Source organism: Falco peregrinus, chromosome 2, assembly GCF_023634155.1.
Source record: "Falco peregrinus isolate bFalPer1 chromosome 2, bFalPer1.pri, whole genome shotgun sequence".
NCBI classification, from domain to species: domain Eukaryota; kingdom Metazoa; phylum Chordata; class Aves; order Falconiformes; family Falconidae; genus Falco; species Falco peregrinus.
In genome coordinates this window covers 69206826-69222585 of record NC_073722.1, presented here as the reverse complement: position 1 = coordinate 69222585, position 15760 = coordinate 69206826, and the positions used below count along the sequence as shown (strand labels likewise).

Below are 15760 nucleotides of genomic sequence, written 5' to 3'. Positions count from 1 at the left end.
GCCAAAGCACTGTCCTGCCAGAAACGACAGTAACTCACTTACAGGATGCTGTTAGTTTAGCAGGCTTTGTAAGTAAATACTCCTGCAAAAATTGCTGTCCCGGGGGGCTGGCCACAGTAAGCCCAGGAAATTGAATTGCCAGTTTTTAACATCCCTGAGCAAACCCACTGCAGCTGAATTTAAACAGTGCCGATAGCTGCTGTGTGTACCACGGTGGCGGTGCCCTAGGCACACGCAGACGGCTCGCACACACATCTGCTCTGTAAGCTATTGCTTGTGCTTGTCCATGACTGCAACGCAGTCAGAGCAGTGTAAGAACGTGCATGATGTTACACATCAGAGCAGCTTATACCGCCATCAGCATCCCTGTGCAGGTGTGACTGTAGCTGTAGGACGCGCTTGTTCAACTGACCCGCCTACCTATTCATAGAGCTCTTAGGAAAGACAGCAGTGTACGGTTGGGAGGGATTAAGGGTGAACGATGGTTTTAGAGCATTCCTGTTTCGATTTTTTACTGCCTGAGGTAAACAGATATGGGTTTTTTTTTCTTCATATAATTGAATATAGTATTTGTGTGTAAATGTACTGCAGGGTGATTATTGGCCTAGGTGGTGTGGACTGTGCACATTTGTAATGTTCCTTTCATGTTAAATCTAAAAATTCTAACCAGGTAAGCAAAAAAACCTGATTAAACAAAGCAGCAAAAATATTATTAGAAACAATCTGTCCTTAAAAATGAGCTGGCCTTTACTACGCAAGGCAACCTAAAGTCATTGAAGCTGTTTGAGCATTAATAACCTAGACTGCAAATAGGTGTAACCCAAAATCTAGAAAGGATTGGAAAAAGAGACATAATGATTCAAAAACTGACTATACACTATTAAGGAGTTAATAATTTTCCTACAGACTTCAAGCTTTTAATTGATTTATTTTTATGATACAAAATTTCCATCCAAGATCTGTAGTCTGTAACATTACCTTTAAAACACATTAGCAGCTGGTTGACCTTTATCAGACTGCTTACTTTGTCCGAATTCCAAAAAGCGGGAAGCTACTTCCTTCTTATTTTTCGCTTTCCTCTGTCTTCTGGCTCTGGAGTTCTTGCAGCAGTGCTACTTATATGTTGTCCTAGTGCAAAAGAAGTTCCCTCTTACTTTTGATTTGATTTCCTGAAAACAACAGTCCTTTATTTCAGTTTAGAACTGTAAAGCATCTCCTTTTTTTCTTGTTCTCGTTTGCGTAAGAAGCCTATAGAGGCTTATTTTAGCACTGCAAATGGAAAACATGTCAAGTTTTTAACAGATAAGGCCCTTACAACTCCATCTGTAACATCTAAGGGCATGTCTGAAACACATTATGACTGTCATTAATTATGCACGGGACCTACCTCTAAAAGAGGAATTTCCAAGACAGCTCTACCCAGTGCAATCTGTTTGTCTCCAGTTGACAGCTGTCCCATCAGGCATGACACTGCTGTGTTATTTCTGGAGACTTATATAGACCGGCACAGTGTCTTCAGAAGTAGAAGTCTTTGTAGTCACCTGACTTTGGCAGCCATCATTCCTGCAAAGGCCTCTTCCATTTCAGATCGTCCTGGCTGCTGAATGGCTAATAACCTCCGTTACATCACCAAGTGTTCTTCTGCTCGCAGCCAAGAACAGCAGCTGAAGGACAGACCGCGCTGGGAAGCAAAAATATTATTTTTTTTTAATAAAAATTTATAATTACAATTGAATTCCAGCTTCCAGTAGAACTGCTCCTTCTCAGCTCTCAGTACAATCCTTTTTTTGTACAGTCCAGTTGATTAGGGAGCTCTAATCCTTTGCAGACAGAGGTACCTTCAGCTGTGTTTCAAAGGTTAGGTGCATGCGGGGCCTCTTCCAAGTGCCATTGCCTCCTGTTGAGATTCTCCTATAAATAAGGTGATTGGATTTTAAAGTTTGAGCAAAGGCTTTAATGTGGCTTTATTTTATTGAGAAACCACTATCTTTAAAAGTGCATTTGAAGGGGAATAGTGTGCTTCAAGGTTAAACTTTTTTTTTTTTTTTTGTGGTGGGGTGGTGTTTTTTTTCCCCTGGTTAAAAAGGCGTTTTCATTTGACGAGCCTTCAGCAGATTGAGAATCATGAGTCACGTAGGCATAAAGTTTATGAATCTTCATGTCAAATATAATTAAATATATTGAATTCTCCAAGGAAGGCGCAATGCCCAGAGCTGCTCTGCTGGTTTTTATTGAAGATAAGGAAGTGGGTCACTAACTACTTTTATCTCACTCATTTCTGAAAAACTACTTTTCTCTCAGTTCCACGCCAGCCTGGAGTGAGCAATAATCTGTTTGAAATACTTGAAATCGAAAGAGGGATTACCGCTGATGAATTTGAAGCGAACGATGACCCAGGTAAAGATCATGTTCAGGGTTCAGGATTTGTTGAGTTTTCTTGGGTTTTGATGCATTTTTACAGGACTCCTACATCTTACGCCCCTTGTTTAAACTATGCTTTGTAAAAAGAAAAAAGCCCACCACCTAAGTGAACCTTTATAGTGTTTTTTTCTTAACAGATTTAGCACAACAATAGTGTGAATTGTTAACAATAACACTAGCATCCTTTTTATTGTTTTAGTATTTTTGTAGATTAATTTTTCTAGTGTCCCTTCTGCTGCATTCAGTTTTCATATTTACTTGCTACTGTCAGCCACAAGGGAAACTGCTGCAGTTCCCCAGTGAAAACAATCCAAATCACTTTTTTATTTTTGACAGTCTGCTCTGTTCTGCCTAGGTGTGCTGGTCCACAGCTGTAATTTTGATAGTGGACTGTGTGGGTGGATGAAGGACAAAGATGATGACTTGCACTGGGAACCAGTGAGAGATGAATCAGGTAAGACACCTGTGTACGATCACATCCTGTAGCTGGAGAGCCACCCAGGCTTGAGTTGGATGACAATTCTTGCATTGTGATGAATTTACACACCTTCTGCTCCCTTTAGTTCTGGCATATATTTTACACCCACACCTCTTCCGTGTATAAAAATCAAAACTGAGGATTGCCAACATGAAAGAGCAATTGAGAATTTGCATTTTTATCATAGCTGGTATCTTTACAATAGGAATGTCTCTGAAGGAGTAGTAAATGTATTCACTAAAAGATTATCTGTCTTAATCAGAACAAAAATGTGGACGAGAGAACAACTTTTATTTATGCTGAAACAAAGCTTATTTTTCAAACTACCACACAAACATAATTATTTCCATATTACTAGCAAAATTATAGAAAATGCTGGAAGTAGTCTTTGTTCTGCTGCCAAATACAATGTTCTAGTTTAACATCTCAGTTTGATTTTATTGAATTCTACTCCAAGTTATGGCAACCTGTACCTAGGAAAACTGTTAAGTAACTGGAAAAAGCGACCTTGCAAGGAATATTACAGGGGTGCCATCTGCACGATAGGAGACTGGTGTCGGCACTGGTGGTCACCCAAGGCAGTGACCCCTCCTGCCCGCACACCCCTGCCGCTTTAGGCCCAGCAGAACGGCAGCTCTGCGCTGCTGGAGTCAGCTGCAGTCTGTCCCCTGTTGACTTTGCCACAAGGCAGCAGGAGGCTGGCTGGCCTGGCCTGCGCACCCTTCCCACAGCGCCGGGGATTAGACACACATCTCTGGCTCCCTGTAATGACGGGATTACCTCCTACCCAGAAGAGCAGCCTTTGTGGTGCACAGCGCTTACGTTATGCGAGGGGAGGGCAGGCTTCGAAGGAAACAGGCTCTCAGTAAATGTTAGAGGTTAAGTTGAGGGAGGGTGAGGGCACTGAGAGTCCTTATGCACCACCTCATCATAGATGTCTGTCCTTACCTTGCCATTGATGAGACAGTCGTTGGTCACCGCAACAGGTGACCTGGCACCTTTTCCAGGCTGTTCAGCTGGCTAAGCAGAAGCGCTGTCTTCGCTTGCTGGTCGGGCCGCCTCCCCCCCTGCTTGCAGACTGGCATTTCACACACAATTCAAATGCCTTTTTGAAACAATGCATTTAAACCCGCATTGTTTCTGAGAAAGTCAGTCACTTAAAGCATGTTCACTATCACTACTCAAAAAACTGTTCTTAATACATACTAAAGGTTGAGAACTATGATTTTTTTAACTGGCTTTTTTTTTTATTTTTAGGCCTTTTTTCCCCCCCCCCTCCTGTGTTGCTTCCCAGTCAGGGACAATCTCAGCTTTTTGTTTCCTCTGTGTGTTCTGCTCCTGTTGACATAACCTGTTAAAACTAGTCCCTTGAAGTCAACCACCCACCCCTGCCTGTCTGGAATACCTTGTTGCAAGGATTTATTTTCACAGCTTGTTCCTGAGTGTTTGCTTTCACCTTTCAAAGTTTGCTATTATTGGTTTATCAGAATCTGCATTTTGACAGGTGTCATGCTGAAGCGGTATAAGCTTATCTTGCATGCAGAAAATGCTCATTTGAGGGGACCTTTTCCTGCAGAGGCTTGCCTACAGCTACACTGGCTTTGTGCTTACCTAAATCTGTTTCCTATTGATTGGATTCAGTCACTGTAACTACCTGAAACAGATGCAGTTAATGAGTCAGATCATACTTTGTTGTAGGTACAACTATATCACTGTAAAACAGGTGCAGTTATTTAAACTCTGTTATGCTTATTTTAGCTGTTAGTGACCTTGATGCACACCCAACGCATTAAAGAAAACAAAATCCCCAGAAAACACTTAACAGATCCTTGGACAAATAGATCTTACTTCAAACCCAAATGGAGATCGTGGGCTCCAGACAGCAGCATAATACTTTGCTTTGTTAAATCTCATTGAGACCGAAGAACTTAAAAGTCTATGTAGAAATAGTGAATTTGTACATAGAGTAGAAGAGAGAATAGAGACAAGATTGGCTTTCCTTATAAGTGTGTGACAAGCCCCGGTACATTGTCATTAAATCTCACAGCTTTTGAGGGAAATCACTATGGCTTCCAAAAAGAAGCTTTCAAAAAAATAAAGCTCCTTGTCACTGTGCTACTGCTCAACTATTTAAATGAAAAATATTTTTCTATCCTGTAATAATGTAAAGACTGTGTATGTCAACAATATTACAAACCCCCAGTATTTCTACATCATCAGTTTCAACTAAGGAGCCTAAATGGCACCTTTACCTTAAGTTCATGAAACTTGGATTTTTTGATTAAAAAAAGATTTTAAAAATCTGATCTCATTGAAAAAAAAAAAAAAGTTACAAAAAATACAGGTGTGGGTTTTCTCCAAGATGTGAAGTCACATTTATTGTAGTTTTGACTGCCCATATGAAAGGGTGCATGGGACTTATGTAAGTATATGCCTTCCCCCCCCACCCCCCCAAGGTTTAACGGATGTTTCCGTACCTGACATCCTCTACTATTCATGTTTAGGTGTTTTTGTGAAGGCATCTTTACTTCAAACATGATCAGAGATAACAATAGGGTTTGAATTAAGTTTGTATGCTCATTGACAGCTTACTACCGTTAGAGAAGACTTCAGGGAGTGTATCAAGTTAACAGCCATTTGGAAATGCTTACTGTTTCTATCTTTCTGTATCTAATCCAGATTAAGATTTTAGATTAGATTATGGTTAAATAAAAATGCTATCCATATTTGCAAATGGATACGCTTTGAGACTTCACCTGTTAACACAGTTCCCAAACAAAAGGGAAGTGACAGAACTGGAGTTCAGTTTACATCATAACATTTATGCTATCATCTGACAGCAGCCTAAAAGGTGTATAAACGTACACAGTAGCTTTAATCTCACTGAGAGTTTAAAATCATGCAGTCACCAGGGGGTTGTTAGAAATGAAAGAATACATGAAATTTTCATTTTCAAGAGGTCTTATTTGCTTTGTAAAACAAATCAGATGGGCAAGACCTAACCTGGTACTAATGTAAACAGAAGAGCAGCACTGTGAATCTTACCCTGCAGGAGGCAGATGCATCAGTTCTGGTTCATGTTCCAGCAACCATACGCCTTTTTTAAGATTCCTGGACCTTGTGGAGCCCTTTTTTATTTTTTGATTTATTTTTTTTTTTTTTGACAACTTGTGCTGCAGCACAGTAGAACTTGAAAAACCCCACAAAACATAACTGCTTTTCCTTTTGCAGGGGGACAGTACCTTACCATCACCGACCCCAACGGCAAAGAAGGAAGAGTAGCGCATCTTATCCTGCCATTGGGTCACATGGCTCAGGCTGGTGACTTGTGCCTGTCATTTAGGCATAAGGTGCCCGGACTGCATTCTGGAGCCCTCCGAGTCTTTGTAAGGAAAAATGGTGCCCACGGACCAGCTGTTTGGGGAAGAAATGGTGGCCATGGCTGGAGACAGACACATATAACTTTACAAGGACTAGGCATCAAGAGCGTAAGTACTGATGTATGTGCTGCCTTGTGGTGTTTTGCATGAGAAGCTGAAGACACTTAGAGGATGTGGCGTGGACTGTTTGTCTTCTGGGTCCAATTTCAGCCTGTCTTTTACTGCTTTGATCCCTGCCAATGGAAACACATTAAGGATAACAAAGTGTCGTGGTTTATCGCCAGCCAGTAACTTAAGTACCACGCAGCCACTCGCTCACCCCCCACCCCCTCCCCAGAGAGGTGGGGAGGAGAATTGAGAAGGAATGTGAAACTCAAGGGCGGAGATAAGAACAATTTAATAATTGAAATACAATAGGAAAATAATAATAATAACAACAATTATAATGAAAAGGAGGGAGAAGGGAAGAAGAATAAAATCCAAAGGGAAGGGAGGGAAAAAACCCCAAGTGACGCACAGTGCAACTGCTTTGCAAAAACCACCCGCTGACCAATGCCCAGCAAGGCCCTGAGCAGCGATTGAGAGGCCCTGCCTGAGTGCCCCCAGCTTATATACTGAGCATGATATTCTGTGGTATGGAGTATCCCTTTGGCTAGCTCGGGTCAGGTGTCCCCTCCCAGTTTCTTGTGCCCCTCCAGCCCTCTCCGTGGCAGGGCCTGAGAAGCTGAAAACTACTTGACTTAGTATAAACATCACCCAGCAACAACTAAAAACCATCTGTTGTTATCAACACTACTCTCACACCAAATCCCAGACACAGCACTGCACCAGCTACTAAGAAGAAAATTAACCCTATCCCAGCTGAAACCAGGACAGAGAGTCATTGTACATTTTTTCAGATCAGTTTTATGCAAAAAAAAATAAAATCCCACCTACAGCAATAGACGGATAGGAAATGACAAAATAGCCTGCACTGAGCTACCTTGTACAGGCTGTTTTAAGGGAATTGTCACGTAAGAGAGAGCAGTTTAATGGACAATCAACATACTGGACATGGATTTCCAAAAAGCCTGTATCAAGATTCCACCTAAACAATGCTTATTAAATAATACATACAGTGCCAGGAAATAGGAAGGAGTCATCCCCTGTGGATTAGTAACTGGCTACACCAGGGCAAAGATATTGAAAATAAGTCATTTTTGATAATGCAGGGAGGTTACATGCACAATCTCACATGGCTTTATGCTCTTCAGCATACCTGCAGCTGATCTGGCTGAGCAGATAAATGATGACCTAACTATGACAATAACACAGAATGGTTTAGCACAATTAGAAAAAGCTGTTTGAAGTGCAACGGAGAATCTTTTAATACCTGGAAATGTTAGAAGCACTGGGTGATAAAATGATATCAAAAGCTCAGTGGTTTTTTGACCTCGGCTTAGCTTTGAAGGTAGTTTCTATTTCAGATTTGAAGAAGGGGCTTGGGTGCTTCAGGGCCTGTTTTGCTCTGACATATATCAGGTGGTCTAGAAAGCTCACACATCATAACATTCATGGTGGGAGCAGGCTACAACACAGGGTATATAGTTCTAAAATTAATAATAGGTCTGTAATTACTGCAAATAATATTCTGAAAACTTTACCACAGCAACAGTAATAAAGATGTCTGACCTCCTTTTAGTTGTAAACGAATGTCAGAGTGAGAATGTGGAAATCTGTAACAGGAGAACAATATACTTGCCATGTTCTTACCCTTTTTCACCAAGTTTAACACTTCTGGCAATCCTCAGGTCTGTCTCGCCTGATAGAGCAGTTCATTAAGTAAGTGTGTATGACTGATATATTGTCTGGCAGAAAAGCAAATGAGACCCCAAACAAGACCAGCAGTTCCCCTCTGCCCCGTCCCCTGCCCCTCGTGACCACCTCAGCAGCAGCTGTCAGCATGACTTGCCAACCATAACCGACCGCTGCCCACAGACCAGAGCTGCCGCAGGGGTAGGAGGGCTGCTGGCCTTAACCACCCTGACATTTATTCCAAGGATCAGGGAACGAGGGGCAGCTCTAGCTAAAGGGAAGGCCTCTGCCACAGAGAAAGCAGGGGGAAATAGGGAAACTTTGTTTTCTAACAATTAAAATTGTTAGAAAAATAGCTAATTAAAAGCCACAAGGAGCTCAATGCTAGTGGTTTAAGGGGGGGCCAGTAGAAACCTGAGGAAAATATGAATGGAGACCAGAATCCTTCATCGCACTTTCTAATGAATTAGGTCTGTGTAAATTAAAGTACAACGAAAATCACTCCTTTCTAAAAAAATAAAATAAAATTCACTATATTCAATATAGAGTTTCTCTGACCTCCTCAGTTCCCCCTCCTTATTTAAAAAGTGTGCTTTTAGCAAGCATTCAAACTGTTTTGAACTACACAACTGAATTTCTGACCTATGAATCTGTATGAACTCTTTCTAGCTCAGTGATAACAGCAGACTGACAAAGTTTTACTGTAGGCTTCAAACAATTTTTAAGCCACGGTCAAAAACACTGATCACATTAAACAAGTTCAGGCTTCTGAATCTACAGCACTAGCACAGATGAGCAATACTGATTTATGGCAAGTGTTTCTTAAGGTCAGCTGCCCATTCTGTATACTGCCTCTGACTGATGCTTCAGTCCTTGTAGTCAAGCTTTGTATTCGTTGAATTTCTTCTACTCAGGCTAAACCTGGACTGCTAGTGATCCGTCCAGAAAGCCGCACCCAAAGTTCTGCTGCCATTTCGCAAGGAGCCAGCGCTTCTGTAGATTACCATGAATCTGCGGGTGCCATAATTTCTAAATTAAAGATGGATGTTTCTAGTTTCCACAGCTAAGGCAGGTGCAAGGTGCTTTAGCAATGGAAAGCTCCTCTATTAGACAACATTTTTCAGAATACAGAGCATTTTGTGTGTTTACTGTGAGGGACAATGAAAGCAGTGCAGAGACGGTATCTAGAAAGCACCCAAGATACTCTTATGTGGAAGTTCATCTTACCTCAGCATGAAGTGCAACATTACCCTCAACTGCTGGTTCTTCACAAAAATCCTGCCAAAGTGAAGAAGGGAGAGATCAGAAATAAAAAAAACCCCACAGCCATAATTCTGAGCAGAATTAACAGCTTTTTGACAGTTACAGTTGCCTCAGCTGTCTTATGCTTTTGCTTTCTTACCATTGAGACCTCTCTCAACCAAAGCTTCTTTCATTTTGCTTTATTTCTACACTCAAATCATTCTGTTTCTCTTCCCAGGTTATTTTCAAAGGGGAGAAAGGGAAAGGAAGAACTGGAGATATTGGACTAGATGACGTGATCTTGAGGAGAGGACGCTGCCCTGAAGAGCATTAGCAAAGACAATGGACCAGCACAGTCACATCCTCTAGCCCTTCTCGTGCTATTCCTACCAAACTTTGAAACAGAACTGCACAAAAAGGAAGAAAAAATTGGAGAGTGACAACTTCTTAGTGGTTTGTTTAAGTGCAATCTCACTCAAACTTCATTTAAAAACATGGGGAGCGCCTCCCAGGATTCAGGAACTCCAATCGCGTGCTGGTTGTTTCTATTAATCCTTACCCCTGAATCGTATTTTGTATGCAATAACTTTATGCCCTGTTAAGCCTAGTGAGTGCTCACAGGAAGAGCACTTGTGAAAAAGGGAGAATTAATCACAAATGGTGGCAAAAAAAAGCTCCAGCTGAGAAAGTTTTAGTGGTAACTGACAGTCATTATCTTCCTATCACAGTGCTACTCTTTCGTTGATTAGATTTGATATACAGTGGGATTGATCTTGCTTCAGTCACCTCAGATTAGCAGAAGCCTGGACCTGAACTTCGGCTTACTGCCACTGACCTTCGAAGAAGGGCTTGCTTCATATTAAATAGCATTTATTTTGGTGTTGTATCTGTATTCAAAAAAGCAGTTACATAGAGTAGGCACTGCATCCTGTAATATTGCTACCGCTGCGTTTTGTGTATATGTGTATGGTTATTAACATATTTATGTTTTTAATATTTACAGACTGTAGTCACAAGGTAATTGGCAGCTGTGCTTTCTTATTGTACAAGACAGAGTTCAGCGTATTCTTTGATCCCGCTGGTCGCGCCCATAGATACGTTACCAAAGCCAGTGAATGGTGCTCATTGAAAAACGCGGGTGCAGTTTTTCACATTGTAATATGCTGAAGGCAAAAGACCAAACCCTTACCTGATGTAAACTGGCATCCGATGTGCTGTACCAGTTTGCATTTAGCTCAGGAGCAAGCCTGAAAGGGCTCTCAATCCTGCAAGAAATCCCTGGTTCAGTTGAAGACTGGGCAGCCTGGAGAAGATAACTCGCATCTTGTAAGACTGAACCCGTTGACACTACCAGGATGTTCCCTTCCCACAGGTGGCACAAGCCTACACATAAGCAAAAAGGGCAGCTGCATTAATGAACAATTCACCGAGAAATGCCTTGAGTGATCTTTATAAACGTCCGTATTCCATCCAGCTCTTCTGTATATAATAAACATTTTATTCTTTAGAACTAGAATAACTATTAGCTGTAGCTAGAACTACATATTTATCAGATCTTTGGACTAATTTTTTAGCTATGTATCATGCATGTGGTATGCAGTTTCCCAGGGAACTCTGTTTGGTTTGGGACTTTTAAATGAGGAACACCATCATCATCATTGCTGCTAACAATTCTAAATTTGACGGCGTAATTGTAACATTTAAGAACATGAGAAAAGATCGATAAAATGTTAGTGGTGCAGCCTTAAAGATTCAAAAATGTGTATATATATATATATATAAGAAATAGGTCTCAGATCTTTTAAATACAGTGTAAAATAAGTGTCAGCTTCATATCATGTTACAAAACAATCATTAAAAACAATTCATGTTAAGCGTTGTACAAAGTCCACAGAGACAGAATTGCAAGACCATTAGAGGTCGTGTTCTAGACCCCTGCCTCTGACAAAGCACTGTTTAGAAAATACTTTTCCAATTTTGTCCCCTAGGACAAAGCATGGCAGAAGTTTATTTGACCAAACAGATAGTCTCCTGCAGAACTGTATCAAGTATTTTGAAAATGAAAAAAACCAATGCGTTTGTAAACATTTTTAAACTGTTTTGCTTCAAATATGATCAAGATCTTTTTCTCTTATGTGACTTTGTAATATGTCAGAAATATTTGTGAATAGCTGAAATACCTTGTCCTTATTTTAAAGTAATGAGTAAAGGAGGCTGTTGTTTGCTACTAATTAGAAATCTTGGTTTCATTTCTGGATCGCAAGTCTCATTTTTATTGCAGTGAAATGAATCAAAATACGACAATTCAACCAAAGTGAAGTAGCTCTTGTTACCAAATGTAAAAAGAAAAGCGCATTTCACTATAATATGACAAGAGCATTATATGTATTGTTCACAAGGAAGATTGACAATTTTCAACCTAGCCTTTTGTAAAGAACAGTTTCACAGGTAATTTAAGCGCTTCTGCAACATGAAACGTCCATTTTACACACAGCAGCAGCTACCGTAGTTCCACACGGCACTGAACCTGCACTAACTGTTACATTCTTTGGCATCTAAGAAGGTTAACACATTTTGCTCTGGTTCATCTACAGTGGATGAAGATGGTCTTTACGAGATATTACCACAGCCTTCTGAGGCTGATATCCCCTGGTTAAAACAGGAACCTATCTCCTTATCTCCTATCTGTGCAAGACTGAAAGAGTTGTTTGCCCCTTCACAGGTGGCCCTTAGAACCCCGAATTGGACTGAATGCAGAAGGTAAACAAACAAGTACTCCGGTGCCACAAGGAAGGTTTGGGGTCTCTGTTTTCGAACGCGTTTCATCGTCACGATCAAACCAGTAACACTGTAAAGCGCTGCAGCAGCTGAAGTGGCGGACGGTGGATGCTGAGGTAGTCGTCCTAAGCCTGGCTCTGAAGGAGCTGCTGTGGCTGTAAGTCACTCCCCTCTGGCACTGGTGGTGCTGTGACACGATGCTGTATGTGTCACCTCTCCGTGTTTCTGAAGAGCCAAGGTGAGGCTGGCCAGTGGTTCTGTTGTGCCCACCCTTGCTGTGCCCGCCCTCTCAGGCAGCAAATTGTAGCCACGGACCTCAGCCAGGCCAGAGCAGACACTACCGTTTTCATGTGAGCCTCAAGGAAGAGATGAGACCATGGCCTGAGGTCCTCCTGGCCGGTAGGTTATAACTGCCACTCCTGCTCAGGGTTTAATCAACAGGTTGACTGTGCCAAAAGAAATTCCTGCTTAAATCCGTGGGCAAGCAGAAGGAACTGCACTAAATTAACACGGCAATATTTATCAAATGTACTGCGTGACCTTGTGCCAGCTTACAGTGTAATGTTTCTAAAAGACACGTTAAACATTTTTCCCCTCGTAAGATTGAAAATAAAGATTCATCATAAATTACAGGTACTGTGACCAGTGGCAATGCGTATTTACTGCGTTTGCTGACAACAAAGTGAGCACAATAGAAGGGACTGAGACAAGATTTTGTTTCCAGGTTCCATTCTGTACAGTCACCTCACCTCTCATCAGAGCCACGTCACTAAGTCACTCGTGAGTGCTTTCAATAAAGCCTATTTATTCTGGAGAAAAGCTTCCCTTGTTTCCCTTTAGTAAATTAACCTAGACTTGGTGGTCAAAACATTGGTTTTAATAGAGTTGGAGATTACAATAGCCACCCTAGTAAGAGTCAGATCAGTCACGAAATGACAACCCTGAGCAGAAGAATGCTCATGACAGCAGCCTCCAGCATCCTACTCCGTCCTCCTGGAGAAAAGAGGCAACAGAGCACCTGCCTCCAGTCCAGGTGCCAAGGTCTCTCTCTCTCTATGGCCCATTATAGGTTGTTCCTCCCTGCAAGTGAGGCACAGTGATTGCCACAAAGATGGTGAAAATCACAGACTTTGGATCAAGCCATGCATCGTGGCAACCACCTTGCAACCTGTTCACTCTGCATTTACAGACGGGCAGCAAGATAAAACTACAGCTGTCTGTTAACTCTAAAACTATAGATAAAACCTTATAGATAAAAATATAGCTGCCCTTAAAATTTTAATTGTAAATGTTAGAGTGTCATTACTTGGCAACTGAGGCCCAGTTAAATCCTATGCAATTGTTATTTATATAGATCTAGATCTAGATCTCAAACGCCAAATTATCAAAGTTTTCCTGGTAGTTAAAACCACTTTCTTGTCTGCTGTTTCATCCTGATGTCCTGTAGTCACACAAGGTTTTATGACTTCAGATTTTCCACACCAATTAAAAAAAAATAAATAAATAAGATGAGTGATGCATTGGTGTAAACCTGCAACTTCAGAAAGAAATGAGACATTCTAGAGGTAAGTTCCAGTACTGGTTTGAAAGAACACAGAGATGTCCTCCAGCTTTGAAAGCTAAAGTGTTCTCAGAGCGCAGCTACTGCATCGAACTGACCCCGCAGTAAGCGAGGAAATGCATCCTGAACGTCCGTGATGCTGCATTTGGTTGAGAGGAAGGCGTTCAGCAAATGCAAAGACAACCTTAGCAGTGCAGACTGAGGCACCTATACAGTTCAGACACCAGCTCTGAGTAGGTTTTCAGGAACAGCATCCAAAATCAATCAAACCACATTCCAGCTGCTCTGCTCTTACCAGTTCTCCCTGTGCACTTGTATGAACTCTTTCAAGCCCAAACCTCATTCCTTTGCTTGGAAACAAAGTGTCCTCTAGACAGTGCTCTTGCTGGTTGCTTTGGGCTGAGATAAACCATTTTTTAAAAAATAGGCTATTTTTTATTTATCTCTCTTAAACTTGACAAACTGCCTGGCTAATGTTATGAGATTAGGATAGTTGATCCAGTTACAGGATGTGAGTGGCCACTGGACTTTTCATGTTAAGTTGCCTTTTTTCTCCTAAAAAAAAATATCTCTAATTTAACTCCAGAGAGCCAGTTGGGATATCATGCTTACACATGCTTGATGCATGTCGAAAGTATAGATCTGTCCCTCATTTTCTTAATAACATGTCAAACAATGAAGCAAAGTGGATCTGAATTTTCTGGATAAAGACATAAATAATTCCCTGCTCTGTAGATCAGGCACTCCATCATTATTTTTCCTCAGGTTGCTTTCCAATAGCTGTTAAGAATCAACCATTTCTTTCTTTGCTCTTAGTAATATTTAACCACACTCTGTAGTATGTGGGCAGATTTTGCCACGTTACTGTTTTCCCGTAATCCAGCTATTAAAGGACTCCCTGAGACCCAGGAACAAGCCTCCATTGCCATCAAACCACTCTTCTACACATATCACAGACACCACATCCCCAGAGCAAAAGGCCATCTCTCCAGGACCTCTGTGCTGGATGTACCAGGAGACGTTTTGTATAATTGCACACAGAACAAGGCCGCCCCTCGCTCTGTGGACAGCCAAATCCTGCCTTCCTCTGACCACAAGATACTACAGCGCTTTTCCAGTAATTTTTGTTAACCACCTACTTTATGAGTTTTTACCTTCTGTTCAGGCCAGGAATAGTCCTCTTCCACACTCTTCTCCCAGGTTTTTCCTTATCACGCATTTCAACAGCCCATGATCTCATTTCAGACTCTCATCCAGAATCCTTTTGCTATTCATTCAGAGCCTGGCAAACCCTGGAAAGACAAGGTACAGCGTGTATTCAGAGAAGATGAGGTACAGCATGGGGAGTTTAGAATGCAAGGGGGTCCTTTCTGAAACTCATGACTCAACAGGAGGGTCTCTCTGACAGTTCTGTCTGACCCTGTCCCCTGTGCAGTGAATAATCAAGTGTACCTTGCCATCGACAAGTGTACCACTTTCACATTTGCTATCAAAATTTGTTAAATTGCTGTTTTATATCAATAAACATATTGCTGCTTCTGTCTTACGAGTGAAGTGCATCACTCCATCTGTGACACCCCCTTTAGGTAAAAAACCTGAAGAAATGGACTCACCAGATTCCTCCCCCTGTTGGGATGGTCCAAGACAGAACTCCCCTATGTATGGAGCAGGATTACTGTGGCATGCATACACTCCGGTTCAGTACCTGCAAATAACAACAACAACAACAACAAAAGCCTTTCAAAAACAATTGGCTTTGAAACAACAAAAGGACTGGATGTGTATCTTATCAAGTGCCCATCTTTCCCCTCTGCAAGGAAGGTGGTAACTTTAACCTTCGATACACAATGCACAACCTCTTGGGTCTGGTGGCAGTCACATAATGTTCTACTTGATTTAAGAAAGATTCTTTTTTCAAAATGGCTTAGTTTGTAGTAATACCGACTTAGCAAAAACTAAGTCTCTGTGAACTCCACAGAGGCCATCGCTGATAGTCAATTAAACATGCCTGGGATTGTCCTCAGGCCCTGAGGGTAGATAGCACATAATACCTGTATCCATTCCATTAAATCGATATCCATGCATCCACACTACCAAATCCCTTCT

At 41.5% G+C, this 15760-nt stretch overlaps 1 protein-coding gene and 1 long non-coding RNA gene across 3 annotated transcripts in view; one reads left to right on the top strand and one right to left on the bottom strand.

Moving 5' to 3' along the window:
* NPNT (nephronectin) overlaps window positions 1-11553 on the top strand; it is a 55379-nt gene extending 43826 nt beyond the window's left edge. For both annotated transcript variants that reach the window (XM_055797525.1, XM_055797527.1), the window contains 4 exons: window positions 2302-2397; window positions 2777-2875; window positions 6131-6387; window positions 9554-11553. In XM_055797525.1, coding sequence (XP_055653500.1) covers window positions 2302-2397; window positions 2777-2875; window positions 6131-6387; window positions 9554-9649 — 548 coding nt within the window. In that variant the 3' untranslated portion in view covers window positions 9650-11553. The remainder of the gene's footprint in view (window positions 1-2301; window positions 2398-2776; window positions 2876-6130; window positions 6388-9553) is intronic.
* On the bottom strand, window positions 6442-15362 carry LOC129783931 (uncharacterized). Its single transcript, XR_008746088.1, has 4 exons — window positions 15268-15362; window positions 14809-14946; window positions 10505-10698; window positions 6442-9351 (listed from the first exon to the last, which is right to left on the bottom strand). It is a non-coding gene; the product is annotated as an uncharacterized LOC129783931 (long non-coding RNA).
* Between the last annotated feature and the right edge of the window lie 398 nt (window positions 15363-15760).